Here is a 16,934-nt window from a genome sequence, read left to right on the forward strand (position 1 = left end):
GCAAACAAGGGAATGTAAACACTATGAAATATAGAGTAGGAAATATGTGGTACATTAGGCTGTGTTTGTGTAAAGAGAAACCCACATATTGCAGATGGATGATCTATTGCAGAACTGGCTAGTTTTGATACTAACAGAGAAAGCAGTGTTCCCAGACAGAAGATATGACGCTGTTCTTTCTGTTTATGTTGGACCTTGTAATAGTGTTGGATGCCACAGATTGGCAGGTCAGCATAGGAGTGCAATGGAAATTTAGTGGCTGGCCACAGAAAGATCAACAGTGCCCCGCAGAACTGCTCACAAGTGTTTGGCAAAGTTGTTACCTAATCTGTGTTTATTTGGTTTCTGCATTATTGAGGAAGTCACATAGTGAACACAGTAATTGCTGTTTCACCTGGAAGAACTGTTTAAGCTGTTGGGGGAAAGAGGTTAAAAAAATAATTTCTTGTGAATGAATGGGTTATAATAAGTTCAGAGATGGATGAGCATTTAGGAAGTTGTGAAGGGAATGCTGAACCTAGAAAGGAGGAGAGCATATGTCTGGTGGTGGAATCTCGTTAGAAATAACATAAATTGCAAAGAATGGTCTATTGACTGTGGATATTGGTAAGATAGAAATTGAGGCCTAGGGGAATTCCATTCTTCTGTCTATGAGGGGAGAGGGTGAGGGTAGATAGATCAGATGCAGTCAAGAGCTTTGATTATAAGAGAAGGGAAGCCCATGTGCAGGAAGAAGGAAGGCATCTTGAGCATCTGTTTGGAAAGTTTCATCAGTGAAACAGATAACCTGGCAACAGAGGAACGGGAACCAGAGTCCTTGTAGGAAATGGGGTAGAAGGAAATATCGACAATATAGCTGTAGGGCACTCTGGCCTTGCAATCAATATTTTGCTAAACTGTGCCCTGAAGTAGAGAGATCCTGAAAAGGAACAGAAGATTCAAATATGGACAATCTGAAAGTGAGATCAATATGCAGTAAAAATAATTTTAAATTTCTGTATGAGTGCAGGAAACAGCACTAATACAGCTAGTAATGTGCAGGAAGGGGGAGGGCTCTAAATAGGACTGAATGAAGGCGTTTTGTATATCTGACAAAAAGAGCAGCCTGGTTTGGACCAATGTAAATTCCCCTTTGATCTGGAGAAAGTGAGGAGAGTTGAAAAACAAATTGTTCAATATGAAAACAAGGTTAGTAGGGGAGTGTGTTTGTGGGTGGAAGGGACAGGTTGGGTGTCTGCTCTACCAAGTGGAAGGCCATCCTTGTGTGTGATGGAAGTGTAAATATGAGAAAACTTTCCACACAGATGGTTGAAATATCTTTCTTTCTGAACTGTGGCCTCTCCTCCACCATAGTTGATAGAGCCCATGACTGTGTTTTCCTTATGCCTTCTCCAAGTGAGCCATTTGGTACCAAGAAATTGGGAGTTGTTGAAATGGCAGAAAATATCAGAGATATCAGAGGTACACATTTGAAAGGACCAGACCAGATGATGGAGCCAAAGTAGGAAAACCTAAGTGTGTTGTGGTTTGTCTGGAGAGTTCTGCATGTGGAAGAAGTTTAGGAGTGGGGGAGTGAGTGGTGGTAGAAAGCAGTGGAGAGAAGATCTGAGGAAATGAAGTCTGTCATTCTCTGGTGCAGAGGATGTTGTGAGGGAATGTCTGAGAGCTGACATTTGGCTGTAGTAACAATATCTGATACAGTAAAGAAAATGTATGCTACAGTGGAGTATTTTGAGCACTTTATCTGCAAGCATACTTGATGGACTTCTCATAATAGTAACACCTGTGCAGTTCCTTGTCTGTCTATCAAATTATCATTCAGGATCTGGGAGACCAGTGTTCAATCACAGTCATATCGTTTGTGCATTTTTACATTTGATTAGATCATTAAGCCAATTTATACAACCAAAGCTTATCTGCAAAGTTCTTGATTTTTCTGTGCAGTCACTGTATGCTGCTGTCTGATTGCCACTTCTATATCAGAAGTGTGTTGACAACCTCTTTTAGTTATTGCATATCTGGGCCAGTGAGATTGGTATGTGAGACATGTCTATGTGGGAGGTATTAACAATTAGCGATCATCGTTTTCTGTTGTCTTTCATTGCCTTATTTAAATTTGTGTTCTTTGCTCTTTTTATTAAAAAGGTCAGCTCAGTGTGAGCTGACTGGTTCAATGATTTGACTGGCTAGTGTAATTATATCAGTTATTAGTGGGGCAAACTTCAGTGAATTATGGTTGTTATTCCTATTGTAAATAGGACTATGAAATGGAAGGACATAAATTTGAAGTCTACACGTTTGAAAAATTGTTATATGATCTTTGTATGCTAATGATGTAATAGAATATAGTTAAATCACACCCTCACCACTGAACATTGATTTAAAAATGCATGCATATACTAAGATAAAACTCAATGATAATTCTGGACATACTGTTTGAGATGTGCAATTATTGAATATATTTTTATTTTATACAGGTAAAGCCAAAGGGGAGAAAGAGAAAATAATAGAGGCACAAATCAATAAAGGTAATTTTTATTTAAATGTGTGTTAACAATGTTTGGGTACGAAGGAGGTTTTGGCAGAGATGGGGATGAAAATGAACTTGTCTTTCCACAGAGTGGTGCTATGTGATTAATCCAGGAACACAAATGTTGCTTGAATTTTAATATATGCCCTTTGACCTGAATGACAGTCTTATGTTACTATTAATAATAGTTTCATTTGTACATTATTTCTTTAAATTCTTTCTTATATCGTAAGTGTATAATTAGTATTTGTGCTTTAATGGAAAAAGCTGACATTAGTGCTATCAACACTATCAACATTAGTGCCATTCCACCTAAATTTTAAGTAAACTCTTTGAAATGTGCAGAGGTGATCCCCATGTTACAACTACATAGTTATCGAATTTCACCCATGCAGAATTTGCAAATCACCATCCAAAAATCTGTGATACAGAACAAAAATTTGCTTTTCCAGAATTCATATTCAGTGGTAAGAAGGAGTGGATGATGGTTGAAGATTGAGTCTCCAACTGGAGGCCTGTGATTAGTGGATTAGTATTGGAACTCTGTTATCATTATTTATATAAAGATTTGAAGATGAATATGCATGGTATAATGAGCAAGGTGGCCGATGATACATAATTAGTGGGTGTTATTGATAGTGAAGCAGACTATAATGAATTGGAAGAGATCTTGATAAGTTAAGGGAGATGAATGGCAAATGGATTTCAATTTTGATGCATTTTGGATAGTCAAACTTATACAGTGAATGACAAGTATTGTGGAGCAGAGAGACCTGGAGTACAAGTGCACTGTCTACTTTCAGTGAACTGAGTGGTGACGAAGGTACTTGGCATGCTAGCCTTCATCAGTTACAGCATCAGATGTAAGTACAGGGGCAATATATTGGAATTTCAATCATTGGTGAGGCTGCACTTGGAGCATTGTATAAATTTTGGGGACCCTGTTATAGGAAAGGCATTGTTAAGCTGGAGAGGGTATAGAAGAGATTTATGTGGGTGCTGCTGGGACTAGAGGGGTTGAGTTATAGGAAGAGATGGACCACGTTGGACCTTTGTTCCCTGTAGGGTAGGAATACAACAGGTGACTTTGTAGAAGCTTTTATAATCATGAGTGGTATGGATAGGGCGGATGGTCATATTATTTTCTTTAGAGGTGGTGAGTCCAACGCTAAAGGGCACAGATACAAATGAGGAGAGATATTTTAAAAAGATCTGAGTGTTAATTTCTTAACACAGAGGGTAGTGAATGCCTGGAATGAGCTCCCAGATGGAATGGTCAAAGTAGCTACAATTGCAATATTTAAGAGGGATTTGGGTAGCTACATGGAGGGGAGTGGCTTGGAGGGTCTTGGGCTAAACATGGGAAATTGGGATTAGCAGGGAGAATGCTGTGGCAGGCATTGATAGACCAAAGGGCCTGTTTTTGTGCTGTATTACCTCATGACTTCATATGGGGGAATATTAAACAAGATACAAAGCAAACAATATTTTTTTATTTTCTATTCTATTCTCATGTTTGATACATGGTAGGTTCACATTGCTACAGCACAGTCTTCTCCCAACCTCCTCCCTCCCTCCTCCCTCCCTCCTCCAAAGAAAATAAAGTTTTCCATAGTTACAAAATACACGTGGACTAAGATGTTAACTGTCCTGTGCTATCACCAGTGGGATCATCAGTTGATCTGCCACCTGTCTTCAGGAGTTTCGGCCCGCTTATGATCAAGACTCCCTGGAGGTGGTGGGCCAGCAGTGCTAAAGCACCACCTCCCACTGGTGAGCTTAAAAACTTGGCATCTGCCTCTATCAGAGTTGTTGGTCACTTCCATCCAACAGATAGTCTGCTCGTCAGGTGTCTATGCAACTACTGAAGGGTTTGCAAAAGATGTATACACTGTCAGACTATCTGATTATTTACCTTCAAGGTATTTTGGAAAAGGGCCAGCAGGTTTAAATCCAAGTTAAACTTCCAACAATGTTGGAAGAGCAATAAGCGCAGATGCAAAAGATGGCAGATGCTGAAGATGATAAATGGAATCAGTGATTCATGATTTCCTTATTTGTCTCTACCTACCACTTTTTCAGCCTGCAGTTTGTTATTTTCTTTTGTTCTGGTTTACAGCATCTGTAGTTGCTTGTGTTTCCAAACGCATCTGGCATCCAGTTAAGTCTTCTGCTTTGGAAGCTGACAAAGCAATGTCATAAATGGCAAACAACAGGAATTCTGCAGATGCTGGAAATTCAAGCAACACACATCAAAGTTGCTGGTGAACGCAGCAGGCCAAGCAGCATCTGTAGGAAGAGGTGCAGTCGACGTTTCAGGCCGAGACACTTCGTCAGGACTAACTGAAGGAAGAGTGAGTAAGGGATTTGAAAGTTGGAGGGGGAGGGGGAGATCCAAAATGATAGGAGAAGACAGGAGGGGGAGGGATAGAGCCAAGAGCTGGACAGGTGATAGGCAAAAGGGGATACGAGAGGATCATGGGACAGGAGGTCCGGGAAGAAAGACGGGGTGGGGGGGACCCAGAGGATGGGCAAGAGGTATATTCAGAGGGACAGAGGGAGAAAAAGGAGAGTGAGAGAAAGAATGTGTGCATAAAAATGAGTAACAGATCTCTGCTCTTAAACACATCTCCCCCATTTCACGTACATCTGCTCTCACTCCATCCTCCCGCCACCCCACTAGGAATAGGGTTCCCCTGGTCCTCACCTACCACCCCACCAGCCTCTGGGTCCAACATATTATTCTCCGTAACTTCCGCCACCTCCAACGGGATCCCACCACTAAGCACATTTTTCCCTCCCCCCCCACCCCCGCATTCCGCAGGGATCGCTCCCTACACAACTCCCTTGTCCATTCGTCCCCCCCATCCCTCCCCACTGATCTCCCTCCTGGCACTTATCCGTGTAAGCAGAACAAGTGCTACACATGCCCTTACACTTCCTCCCTTACCACCATTCAGGTCCCCAAACAGTCCTTCCAGGTGAGGCAACACTTCACCTGTGAGTCGACTGGGGTGATATACTGCATCCGGTGCTCCCGATGTGGCCTTTTATATATTGGCGAGACCCGACGCAGACTGGGAGACCGCTTTGCTGAACATCTATGCTCTGTCCACCAGAGAAAGCAGGATCTCCCAGTGGCCACACATTTTAATTCCACATCCCATTCCCATTCTGACATGTCTATCCACGGCCTCCTCTACTGTAAAGATGAAGCCACACTCAGGTTAGAGGAACAACACCTTATATTCCGTCTGGGTAGCCTCCAACCTGATGGCATGAGCATCGACTTCTCTAACTTCCGCTAAGGCCCCACCTCCCCCTCGTACCCTATCTGTTACTCATTTTTATGCACACATTCTTTCTCTCACTCTCCTTTTTCTCCCTCTGTCCCTCTGAATATACCTCTTGCCCATCCTCTGGGTCCCCCCCACCTTGTCTTTCTTCCCAGACCTCCTGTCCCATGATCCTCTCGTATCTCTTTTGCCTATCACCTGTCCAGCTCTTGGCTCTATCCCTCCCCCTCCTGTCTTCTCCTATCATTTCGGATCTCCCCCTCCCCCTCCAACTTTCAAATCCCTTACTCACTCTTCCTTCAGTTAGTCCTGACGAAGGGTCTCGGCCTGAAACGTCGACTGCACCTCTTCATAAATGGCACCCTGGCTTGAACCAGCAGCTACGGTGCAATCATTACTTTTAAGGGAAAAAACACATAGGAATGCATCCCCACTCATAAGATGGGATTCAAATGGAAATAGTTTTTTTTTGGTTACAGAAAATTGTGGTACATCCAATTTTCTAGGAACACAATCCATTCATAATGTGGGGGTCACCTGTATTTGATTTTTATAATCTCTTCTGAATTGAAGTGAAATGCTAAAAATGTGTGGTAATACTCGTGAAGTTAAAATATCATAGAACGTAGCACAGCACAGTATGGATCCTTAGGCCTGTGATGTTGTGCCAGCCAAGATTGTATCATTTGCAACAATTGATATTGTTATTGATGACGGAAGGCCGAAATGTAGTACAGTTGTATGACTTGGCCTTTAAAGTGCATTCCTTGTGCAATCATGATCAATACTCTTGTTCATCAGCAACAATTGTGATTGTTTTCTTTTATATGGCTATATTCAGAGACAAATGTGATGTGTGTATCTGTATTAACTGGAGGTTATTTATGCTTTTGGGTGTCCAGCGATAAATTAGTTGGCCTATATAATGCAGTAACCACCCATTTGTAGAAGACAACTCCAGCAGATTTGCAGAAGTGTTGCCTCATCTGAAAGGATATTTACAGGAGACAGGGTGAGAAGAGGTATAGTTAAGGTAACAGTGGGAGCCTACTGACTCCCACGGTTATCTTGACTATATCTCTTCCCACCTTGTCTCCAGCAAAAATGCTATTCCCTTCTCTCAGTTTCTTCATCTCCCCCACATCTGTTCGAAGGATGCAGCTTTCCTTTCTAGAACATCAGAGATGTCCTCCTCCTTCACAGAACAGAGTTTCTCCCTGCGTCTCCATTTCCTGAACATCCATACTCTGCCCATCTTCCCACTGCCTTAAAAATGATAGATTTCCTCTTGTCCTCACCTACCGTCCCACGAGCGTCCACGTTCAGCACATCAATCTACGCAACTTCTGACAACTCCAAAGTTATCCTTTCACCAAGCACATCTTTAACTCCTTTCCCTTCCATTTCAGCAGGAACAGCACCCTCTGTGTTTCCCTTGTCCATTTGTCCCTCCTCACTAATCTCCCACCCAGCACTTATCCCTGCAAGCAGGCAAAGTGCTACACTTGCCCATTCACTTCCTCCCTCACCACCATTCAGGGTCTCAAACAGTCCTATCAGATGAGGAAACATTTCACCTGCGAATCTGCTGGGTTTGTCTGTTGTGTTCGGTGCTCCCAATGTAATCTCCTCTATATTGGTGAGACCCGTTGTAAATGTGGGGCTGCTTCTTCGAGGACCACTGCTCCATCCATCAAAAATGGAACTTCCCAGTGGCCAATTAATTCTCTTTTTTTTCATTCCAGTTCCGACATGTTTCATTCCAGTTCCTCAGGGTGGCGGAACAACACCTTGTATTCTATCTGGGTAGCTTCCTACCTGATGATATGAATATCAATTTCTCCTTCTAGTAAAAAAAATTCCCTCCTTTTCCCCTCCTCTTCTCTGGCCTCTTACCTTTTCTTACCCACCTTTCACGTCCCCCTGAGTCCCCTCCTGCTTCTCTTTCTCCTATGGTCCATTCTTCTCTCCTATCAGTTTCTTTCCTCTCCAGCCCTTTACCTTTCCTACCCACCTGGCTTCACCTATCGTCTTTTAGCTATTCTTTTCCCCTCTCTCCCCCCCCCCCAACCCACCTTTTTATTCTGGTGCCTTCTCCCTTCCTTTCCACTCCTGGAGAAGAGTCTTGTCCTGAAACATTGATTGTTAATTCATTGTTAATTCATTTTCATGGATGCTGCTTGACTTGCTGAGTTCCTCCAGCATCTTGTGTGTGTTGAAAATAATTTTTTTTTCCTTTTTTCCCCCTTGCTTTTGCTAGCATTATTCACTGTGTGGTTTATCTTTGCTTTGTGCAAACTATCCAAGAGTGTTTGCATTAATTTGTAGATACTTCGAATCCACTAGTCAGAATCAGGAAGGTTCTGACTTACTGTGGAGTTTAAGAGTGGGCATGTTGGGGGAGAATAAACATTAGTAATGTTATGAATGAAGCAGAACTTAATCAAGAAACAAGCAACACACACAAAATGCTGATGGAACGCAGCAGGCCAGGCAGCATATAGAGGAAGAAGTACAGTCGACATTTCGGGCCGAGACCCTTCGTCAGGACTAACAGAGAAGAGATAGTAAGAGATTTGAGAGGGGGAGGGGGAGATCCGAAATGATAGGAGAAGACAGGAGGGGGAGGGATGAAACTAAGAGCTGGAAAGTTGATTGGCAAAAGGGATACGAGGCTGGAGAAGGGAGAGGATCATGGGAGAAAAAACAGGGGGAAAATAAATAAATAAGGGATGGGGTAAGAAAGGGAGGAGGAGCAGGATCTCCCAGTGGCCACACATTTTAATTCCACGTCCCATTCCCATTCTGACATGTCTATCCACGGCCTCCTCTACTGTCAAGATGAAGCTGCACTCAGGTTGGAGGAACAACACCTTGTATTCCGTCTGGGTAGCCTCCAACCTGATGGCATGAACATTGGTTTCTCTAACTTCTGTTAATGCCCCTCCTTCCCTTCTTACCCCATCCCTTATTTATTTCTTTTTTTCTCTCTGTCCCTCTCACAATTCCTTGCCCGCTCTCCATCTTCCTCTGGTGCTCCCCTCCCCCTTTCTTTCTCCCTAAGCCTCCCGTCCCATGATCCTCTCCCTTCTCCAGCCTCATATCTCTTTTGCCAATCAACTTTCCAGCTCTTGGCTCCATCCATCCCCCTCCTGTCTTCTCCCATCATTTCAGATCTCCCCCTCCCACTTTCAAATCTCTTACTATCTCTTCTTTCAGTTAGTCCTGTCGAAGGGTCTCAGCCCGAAACATCGACTGTACTTCTTCCTATAGATGCTGCCGGGCCTGTTGCGTTCCACCAGCATTTTGTGTGTGTTGCTTGAAATTCCAGCATCTGCAGATTTTCTCTTGTTTGCGTCAAGAAACAAGCTGCTGGAGGAATTACTATGGAGGGTCAAACAGCACCTATGGAGGGAAGTGGACAGTTGACATTTTGGGTTCTGAAGGGAGATGGCTAGAATAAAAAGGTGAGGGGAAGGGGTGGAACAGGAGCTGTTGAGCAGTAAGTTAGGGGTGATATGTAGATGGAGGAGGGAGAAGTGGAAATAATGACAGGTGGAGACAGGAAGGAGGCAGGTGATGGAACCAGGTAGGAAAGGAAGGTAGGTAGGACATGGAACCAATGTGGGAGGTTGGACAGTGAGGGGAAGGGGACCCTGTGAGAGGTGTGTTTAGGTGATGGGCAGATGGAGGGATTGAGGAAGGGAAAGAAGTTGTGATTGGGTACTCTGGGGATTTGGTGCAGGTGGATCTAGGAGAAAGTGAGTAGATCAGAAGGAAGGAGAGAAAAGGATAGTGTGGGGGGGGGGGGAGGGGGAGAGGGTGGAAGCAGGTTACCTGAAATTAGAGAATTCCATATTCATGTCTTAGAGTTGTTACTACCCAGGAAGAATAAGGTTCTATTCCTCTAACAAAATCGTTAATAGCAGACTTGTAAAACCTTAATAGAACATAGATCATAACAGCATATACAGGCACTTCAGCCCACTTTGTTATGCCAACGTTTTAACTTATTCTAACATTAATCCAATCCTTCCTCCTACTTAGCCCTCCATTTTTCTCTCACTCATGTGCCTAACTAAGAATTCCTTAAATGTCCTTAACGTATCTGCTTATACCACCACCCCTGGCAGGGTGTTTCATGGTCATCACTGTGTGTGTGTGTGTGTTTTGAAAAAAAACAGCAACAACTTACCTCTGTGACTTCCCCTGTACTTTACTCCAATCACCTTACAAATATGACCCCTTGTATTAGTCATTTCCGTGTCTAAAAAGTCTCTAGCTATCCACTTGACGTATTCCTCTTATGATCTTGTACACAAATGAAAATAATATGGGAAGTTTTTGAGGCACATTTGCTTTGCATACTGGTTTCTTTGTGATTTCACTTATTTTTAGTCGATTGCTTCCAAGGGCATTACAAAAGGATTGATCAACTTATTGCATGTGCTTCCTGAAGGACAATTAAAAAACTTAATTGACTTTCTGGGAATATTTGAAATATCATTTAGGATCTTGATAACTGGACTTGCTGGAATGTTTGAAACATGAGGTTAAATCAATGACAAAGGAACAACTTGTATTTATGTGAAATATTACCATATGTTTCAATTTTATTTTTAAATATAAAGGTTTAGTTTACATGAGAGTGCAAGTAATATCCATTTTGAACACTACAGTTTAAATAAAAAGAATTCTGCTATTTTCTGGCTCAGTCACGTATTGGTGACACCATGTCAGGAGTAAGGGACTGGTATTGCAACACACACAAAATGCTGGAGGAATTCAGATCAGGCAGCATCTATAGAAATTGTTAAACAGTCAACATTTTTGGCGGAGACCCTTCTTCAGGACTGGAAAGGAAGGTGGAAGAGCACCACACACAAAATGCTGGAGGATCTCACCAGACCAGGCAGCAACTATGGAAGATGCCAGAATAAAAAGGGAGGGAAGGAGGATAGCTAGAAAGTGATAGGTGAAGCCAGGTGAGGGGGAAATAAAGAGCTGGAGAGGAAGGATTCTAATAAAGGAAAGTGTGTCGTGGGAGAAAGGGAAGAAGAAGGTTAAGAGGCCAGAGTCGGGAATAGAAGAAGAGGGGAGGGGAAGGGAAATTTTTTTTTACTGGAGGAGAAATCAATGTTCATGCCATCAAATTGGAGGCCACCATTGATGCTGCCCTTGCCTGCATCTGCTCTGTTTCCCAGACATCTGCACTCATCTTCCCACTGCCTTAACAGGGATAGAGTTCCTCGTGTCCTAACCTACCAGCCCATGAACTTCCACATCAAACCCAACATTCTCCACAACCTCCACTGTCTCCAAAGTTATCTACTACCAAACACATCCTTATCTCCCCCCCCCACCCCCCAACACTCTCCGATTTATGTAGAGCTTGCTCCCTCTGTGATTCCCTTGTCCATATGTTCCTCCCCACTTATCTTCCTCCTGGCCCTTATCCCTGCAAGCAGTGCTACACTGCCCATTCACTTCCTCCCTCACCTCCAATTAGTGCCCCAAACAGTCCTTCCAGGTGAGACAATATTTCACCTGCCAATCTGCTCGGGTTGTCTACTGTATCTGGTGCTCCTGATGCAGCCTCCTCTACAATGGTGAGACCCATCGTAATTTGGACCACTTTGTTGAGCTCCTCCACTCCATCTGCCAAAAGCAGCATTTCTGGGTGGCCAAATTCCCATTCCCGTTCCAACATGTTGTCCTCTTGTGCCACAATGAGGCCACCTTTAGGGTGGAGGAGCAACACCTTATTCCATCTGAGTAGCCTCCAACTTGATTGCATAAACATCGATTTCTCCTGGTTTAAAAAAATTCTCTCCCCCTTCTCTCTTCGATTCCCTGCTCTGGCTTCTTACCTCTGCTCACCTGCCTATCACCTTCCTCTGGTGCCCCTCCATCCCTTTCTCCCATGGCGCACTCTCCTCCTATCAGATTCCTTCTTCTCCAGTCTTTACCTTTCCCACCCTCCTGGCTTCATCTATCACCTTCCCCTCCCCACCTTTGTATTCTGGCATCTTCCCTCTTCCTTCCTGGTCCTGAAGAAGGTTCTTAGCCGAAAATATGGACAGTTATTTTCATTTCCATAGATGCTGCCCGACCTGCTGAATGCCATCAGCATTTTGTGTGTGCTGTTTTGGATTTCCAGGATCCGTAGAATTTCTTGTGTTAGGGACTATTATTGGTCATGTTTATCCAAGGAAGGATTTAAATGTGTTGGAAACAGTTGAGTGTAGGTTTACCACGATAATAGCTGGTGTCATGACTGTGCAAGATGCCTCTGGAGAGATGCAAGTGGTAGATATAGAAGTCTTTATTCGGGATACACACAAGCTGACAGCCTTTAGGGTCACCCAAGAGAGATGTTCCCGGATCCAACATTACAGCACATTTTTATATGTTAAAGAACAAAGGTAACAGGACAATTTCTATAGTTACACTGCCTTCTCAATGCTTCTTTTGAGTTGCGTGTAATTTTTCAAATTCTTGAGTCTTCCCACCAACACACCCCAAAATGAGTGTTAATTACTGTGGTCATATTCATGCAGTGGGGTGTTAATTGCATTCATGCATATGCAGACATAGCCATTTGGGTGTTTCCTGGTCTGCAATTTACTCTAAACTGAGGCTACGTCCACACTAGACCAGATAAATCCGTAACCGAAGCTTTTTCTCCTCGTTTTGACCCTCCGTCCATAGTGAAATGACATTTTCCTCCCCCGAAAACGGAGCTTTTCAAAAACGCTCTCCAGAGTGAATAAATCTGAAAACGCTTAATGGCCGGTGTGGTGTGTATGGGGTAACTGGCTCTTTTTAAAAACGCTGTCATGATGTGCTGAAACAGATGGTGGCAGTAGCACGGCATTTCATTGTTTTCTTGAACGCAACCTCCAACACCACAACAACAATGGCGGACGGCTTCATGCGTGTGTTAATTACTTTATTGTCTACGTTAATTTCAACCCCCCACACAACCTAACAATTTCAGAACAGACGGCAACAAGACTGAAGCCAGAAGAGTTAGAAATGTACTCACCAAATACTTTGACCCATAACTTACTGAATAAATAAGTATACTCACTTTGCCCTGTTTTCTGTCCTTGCGTGTATGGAGGTGGTTTACCTATTTATGCAAGTACTCCTCTGACAATAGATGTGTAACAGCCTAATGTAACATTGTAAGGAAATACAAGATAACACTGATGCAGACATGTTTTATACATTTAACAAGGTGCTTTATTAATGTATTGCTGTGCAAACATTCAATAGATGCCATTGTCACTACTTCCAAAATGTCATCTTTAAGTAGTAGCTTATGTTTGGCATAGACGTGAAAATGTTAAGGCCAAACAAGGAAAATTGTAAGTTTCACTTTTACTCAGGTAAAAGTAAAATCACTTTTGCCCAGTAACTCGTTTTATTGCACATATTAAATACAGCAAAATAATACAGAAAGACATGGCAAAAGTAAAGGCAAACAAATGAGGTAACAGCAACTTTCACTTTTGCCCAGTAACAAGCCTTATTGCATTTAGTTGTAGCTGTTGTCCCTTTCATCGGTGAAGAGACTATGGCTGTAGGAAATGTTTCCAGGGTGACCCCTCTGTGGGAGTGGGGAAGATGTTGGTGGGGCCACTTGGGGGTCTGTGTGTCCGTATGTGTAGCTATTGTAGTGGCTGTGAGGCTGGTATTGTGGCGGTGAAAAGTACTGGGGGGGGAGGGGGAGCCATTGTATTCCTCATCATTGCAAATCCCTCTGCAACAGAGTTAGTCTGTTTTTCAATGTTCATTGCCAGCTGGGTCATATTGTCTGTGAACTCCCTGTTGGTTGCTTCCTTACATAGAACATAGAATAGTACAGCACATTACAGGCCCTTCGGCCCACAATGTTGTGCCGACCCTCAAACCCTGCCTCCCTTATAAGCTCCCACCTTAAATTCCTCCATATACTTGTCTAGTAGTCTCTTAAACTTCACTAGTGTATCTGCCTCCACCACTGACTCAGGCAGTGCATTCCACACACCAACCGCTCTCTGAGTTAAAAACTTTCCTCTAATATACCCCTTGAACTTCCCACCTTTTACCTTAAAGCCATGTCCTCTTGTATTGAGCAGTGGTGCCCTGGGGAAGAGGCGCTGGCTATCCACTCTATCTATTCCTCTTACTATCTTGTACACCTCTATCATGTCTCCTCTCATCTTCCTCCTCTCCAAAGAGTAAAGCCCTAGCTCCCTTAATCTCTGATCATAATGCATACTCTCTAAACCAGGCAGCATCCTGGTAAATCTCCTCTGTACGCTTTCCAATGCTTCCACATCCTTCCTATGGTGAGGCAACCAGAACTGGACACAGTACTCCAATTGTGGCCTAACCAGAGTTTTATAGAGCTGCATCATTACATCGTGACTCTTAAACTCTGTCCCTCAACTTATGAAAGCTTTCTTAAGTACCCTATCTACCTGTGAGGCAACCTTCAGGGATCTGAGGACATGTACCCCCAGATCCCTCTGCTCCTCCACACTACCAAGTATCCTGCCATTTACTTTGTACTCTGCCTTGGAGTTTGTCCTTCCAAAGTGTACCACCTCACACTTCTCCGGGTTGAACTCCATCTGCCACTTCTCAGCCCACTTCTGCATCCTATCAATGTCTCTCTGCAATCTTCGACAATCCTCTACACTATCTACAACACCACCAACCTTTGTGTCGTCTGCAAACTTGCCAACCCACCCTTCTACCCCCACATCCAGGTCGTTAATAAAAATCACGAAAAGTAGAGGTCCCAGAACAGATCCTTGTGGGACACCACTAGTCACAATCCTCCAATCTGAATGTACTCCCTCCACCATGACCCTCTGCCTTCTGCAGGCAAGCCAATTCTGAATCCACCTGGCCAAACTTCCCTGGATCCCATGCCTTCTGACTTTCTGAATAAACCTACCGTGTGGAACCTTGTCAAATGCCTTACTAAAATCCATATAGATCACATCCACTGCACTACCCTCATCTATATGCCTGGTCACCTCCTCAAAGAACTCTATCAGGCTTGTTAGACACGATCTGCCCTTCAGAAAGCCATGCTGACTGTCCCTGATCAGACCATGATTCTCTAAATGCCCATAGATTCTATCTCTAAGAATCTTTTCCAACAGCTTTCCCACCACAGACATAAGGCTTACTGGTCTATAATTACCCGGACTATCCCTACTACCTTTTTTGAACAAGAGGACAACATTCGCTGACCTCCAATCCTCCGGTACCATTCCCATGGACAACGAGGACATAAAGATTCTTGCCAGAGGCTCAGCAATCTCTTCCCTCGCCTCATGGAGCAGCCTGGGGAATATTCTGTCAGGCCCCGGGGACTTATCCGTCCTAATGTATTTTAACAACTCCAACACCTCCTCTACCATAATATCAACATGCTTACGCTCCAGTGTTTTTTTTCGTTTTAAGTCCTCCTGTGCGAGAGCCAACAGCTGTCCATCGTTTGGCAATTTCCTTTTAAGTTTTTCTAGTCTGTAACTGGACAAATGCGCACCAAGTCTTTCACGGTGAGATTCCACACCAAACATGTCGCAGCCATCACCTGTTGCTTGGTCCAAACTGTCGGAGTCAGGTGTACTCCTTGAAGTGGGTGAATTCTGTAGATGTGTCCTGCGCATGCCCAGTAGGAGGAGATTCGCCCAAATACTCGTTTTAATGTGGACGGAGGTGTTTTCAAAAATGCCTGGTGTGGATGCCTACCGTTTTTATGTGAAACTGGCGTTTTCAAAATTATCCGGTCTACTGTGGACGTAGCCTGAATCTTCAGGAAGACTGTTATTCTGAGCTGCATTTTAAATTCAACCTTCCATCCATATTCAGATCTGAGGGCTGGTTGCTATGAAATTATTATTTACTATATACCCTAACTCCAGAATACACCCTAACAGCTGGGATGGGTGGTTTGTCTTATGAGAAATGATGATTGGACGGGGCCAGTCCTGTAATTGCTGGAATTTAGAACACTAGGAGGTGACTTGATTGAAACATAATATTTTAAGAATAGTTTGTAGAGTAGAGAGGATGTTTCCCCTTGTGAAAGAATCTAGAATGAGGGTTCAGAGCTTAAAACTAAGAAGTTGTCTGAATAAATTCTTCTCAGGCTTACAGGGGGTACAGGTGTCAATTATAATCGATGTCTCGATGACAAACAGTGCCGTTCCTGATGAGGATGGCAGAGTTTGTCTTCAAAACGTCGGTTATAATTGATATCTGTACCTGGCTGGAAGTCCGAGAAGAGTTTATTTGTCATATACACCGGGAAAGCACTAGAGCCTTTTTCAGGTTCTTGTCAATGTCTTAAGGTTTGTAACCGTCTTCCTCAAAAATCATTGGAAGCAGAACCTTGGAATACTCTTGAGGGAAAAGCAGATAGGTTTGTGATGAGCAAGTGGAAGAGTAGGTGAGAGGACAGAGTAAAGGTTATAATCAAATCAACCATTCTCTAAAAAGGCCAGAAAAAACTTTAGGGACGAGTGGACTCTTTGTGTGATCATGTGAATATTTGTTCATAGTAAGGGAATTGAAAGATTTATGATTAGTGCTGGAAAGTTATGCTGAAGTATACGACGCACCAAGATCTTGTTGAATTGGGGAGTTGGCACCAGAGGCCCAATAGTGTACAGTTGTGTCTATTCCTAATGTTCATTGGTCCCTACTCAAATGCAAGGCCTGCATTCTAAAGTTTTTATAATGTGGGGTTTGACTCTTTGAACCTTATGCTGCCATTATTCTTGCTTTTCATAGTTTGAAACAACTCTGCTTATTTAATTGTTGTCTTACCCTTGCATTAATCTCTGTCAAGTTCCATTGTCAGCCCAGAATCATTTAGAGTTCTTATTTTCCATATACTTTAATGAGCTTGTTTTGATCTATCTGCTCAATTACTTGTTCAGTGAACTGTTACTGGAAGCTATTGTCACAGATAACAGTGATGACACAGGAACTAGCATTCAAATTTGAATAAAATGTAGTTTGTAATCCAAATTTAGATTGTAATATTTGAATTGAGATTTCCTATGTTTGCTGTGTTGTCATTGTGATAGACTGCT

General features: G+C 43.1%; 1 protein-coding gene across 3 annotated transcripts in view; it reads left to right on the top strand.

Moving 5' to 3' along the window:
• akap10 (A kinase (PRKA) anchor protein 10) overlaps window positions 1-16,934 on the top strand; it is a 103,556-nt gene that overhangs the window by 19,344 nt on the left and 67,278 nt on the right. For 2 of the 3 annotated variants that reach the window (XM_063031636.1, XM_063031637.1), the window contains exon 2: window positions 2,478-2,528. In XM_063031636.1, the coding sequence (XP_062887706.1) occupies window positions 2,478-2,528 (51 nt within the window). Of the gene's footprint in view, window positions 1-2,477; window positions 2,529-16,934 lie in introns of those variants that run through there. The other variant, XM_063031638.1, reaches the window with a different exon arrangement.

The sequence above is a fragment of the Mobula hypostoma genome, chromosome 23 (genome assembly GCF_963921235.1).
Source record: "Mobula hypostoma chromosome 23, sMobHyp1.1, whole genome shotgun sequence".
NCBI lineage: Eukaryota > Metazoa > Chordata > Chondrichthyes > Myliobatiformes > Myliobatidae > Mobula > Mobula hypostoma.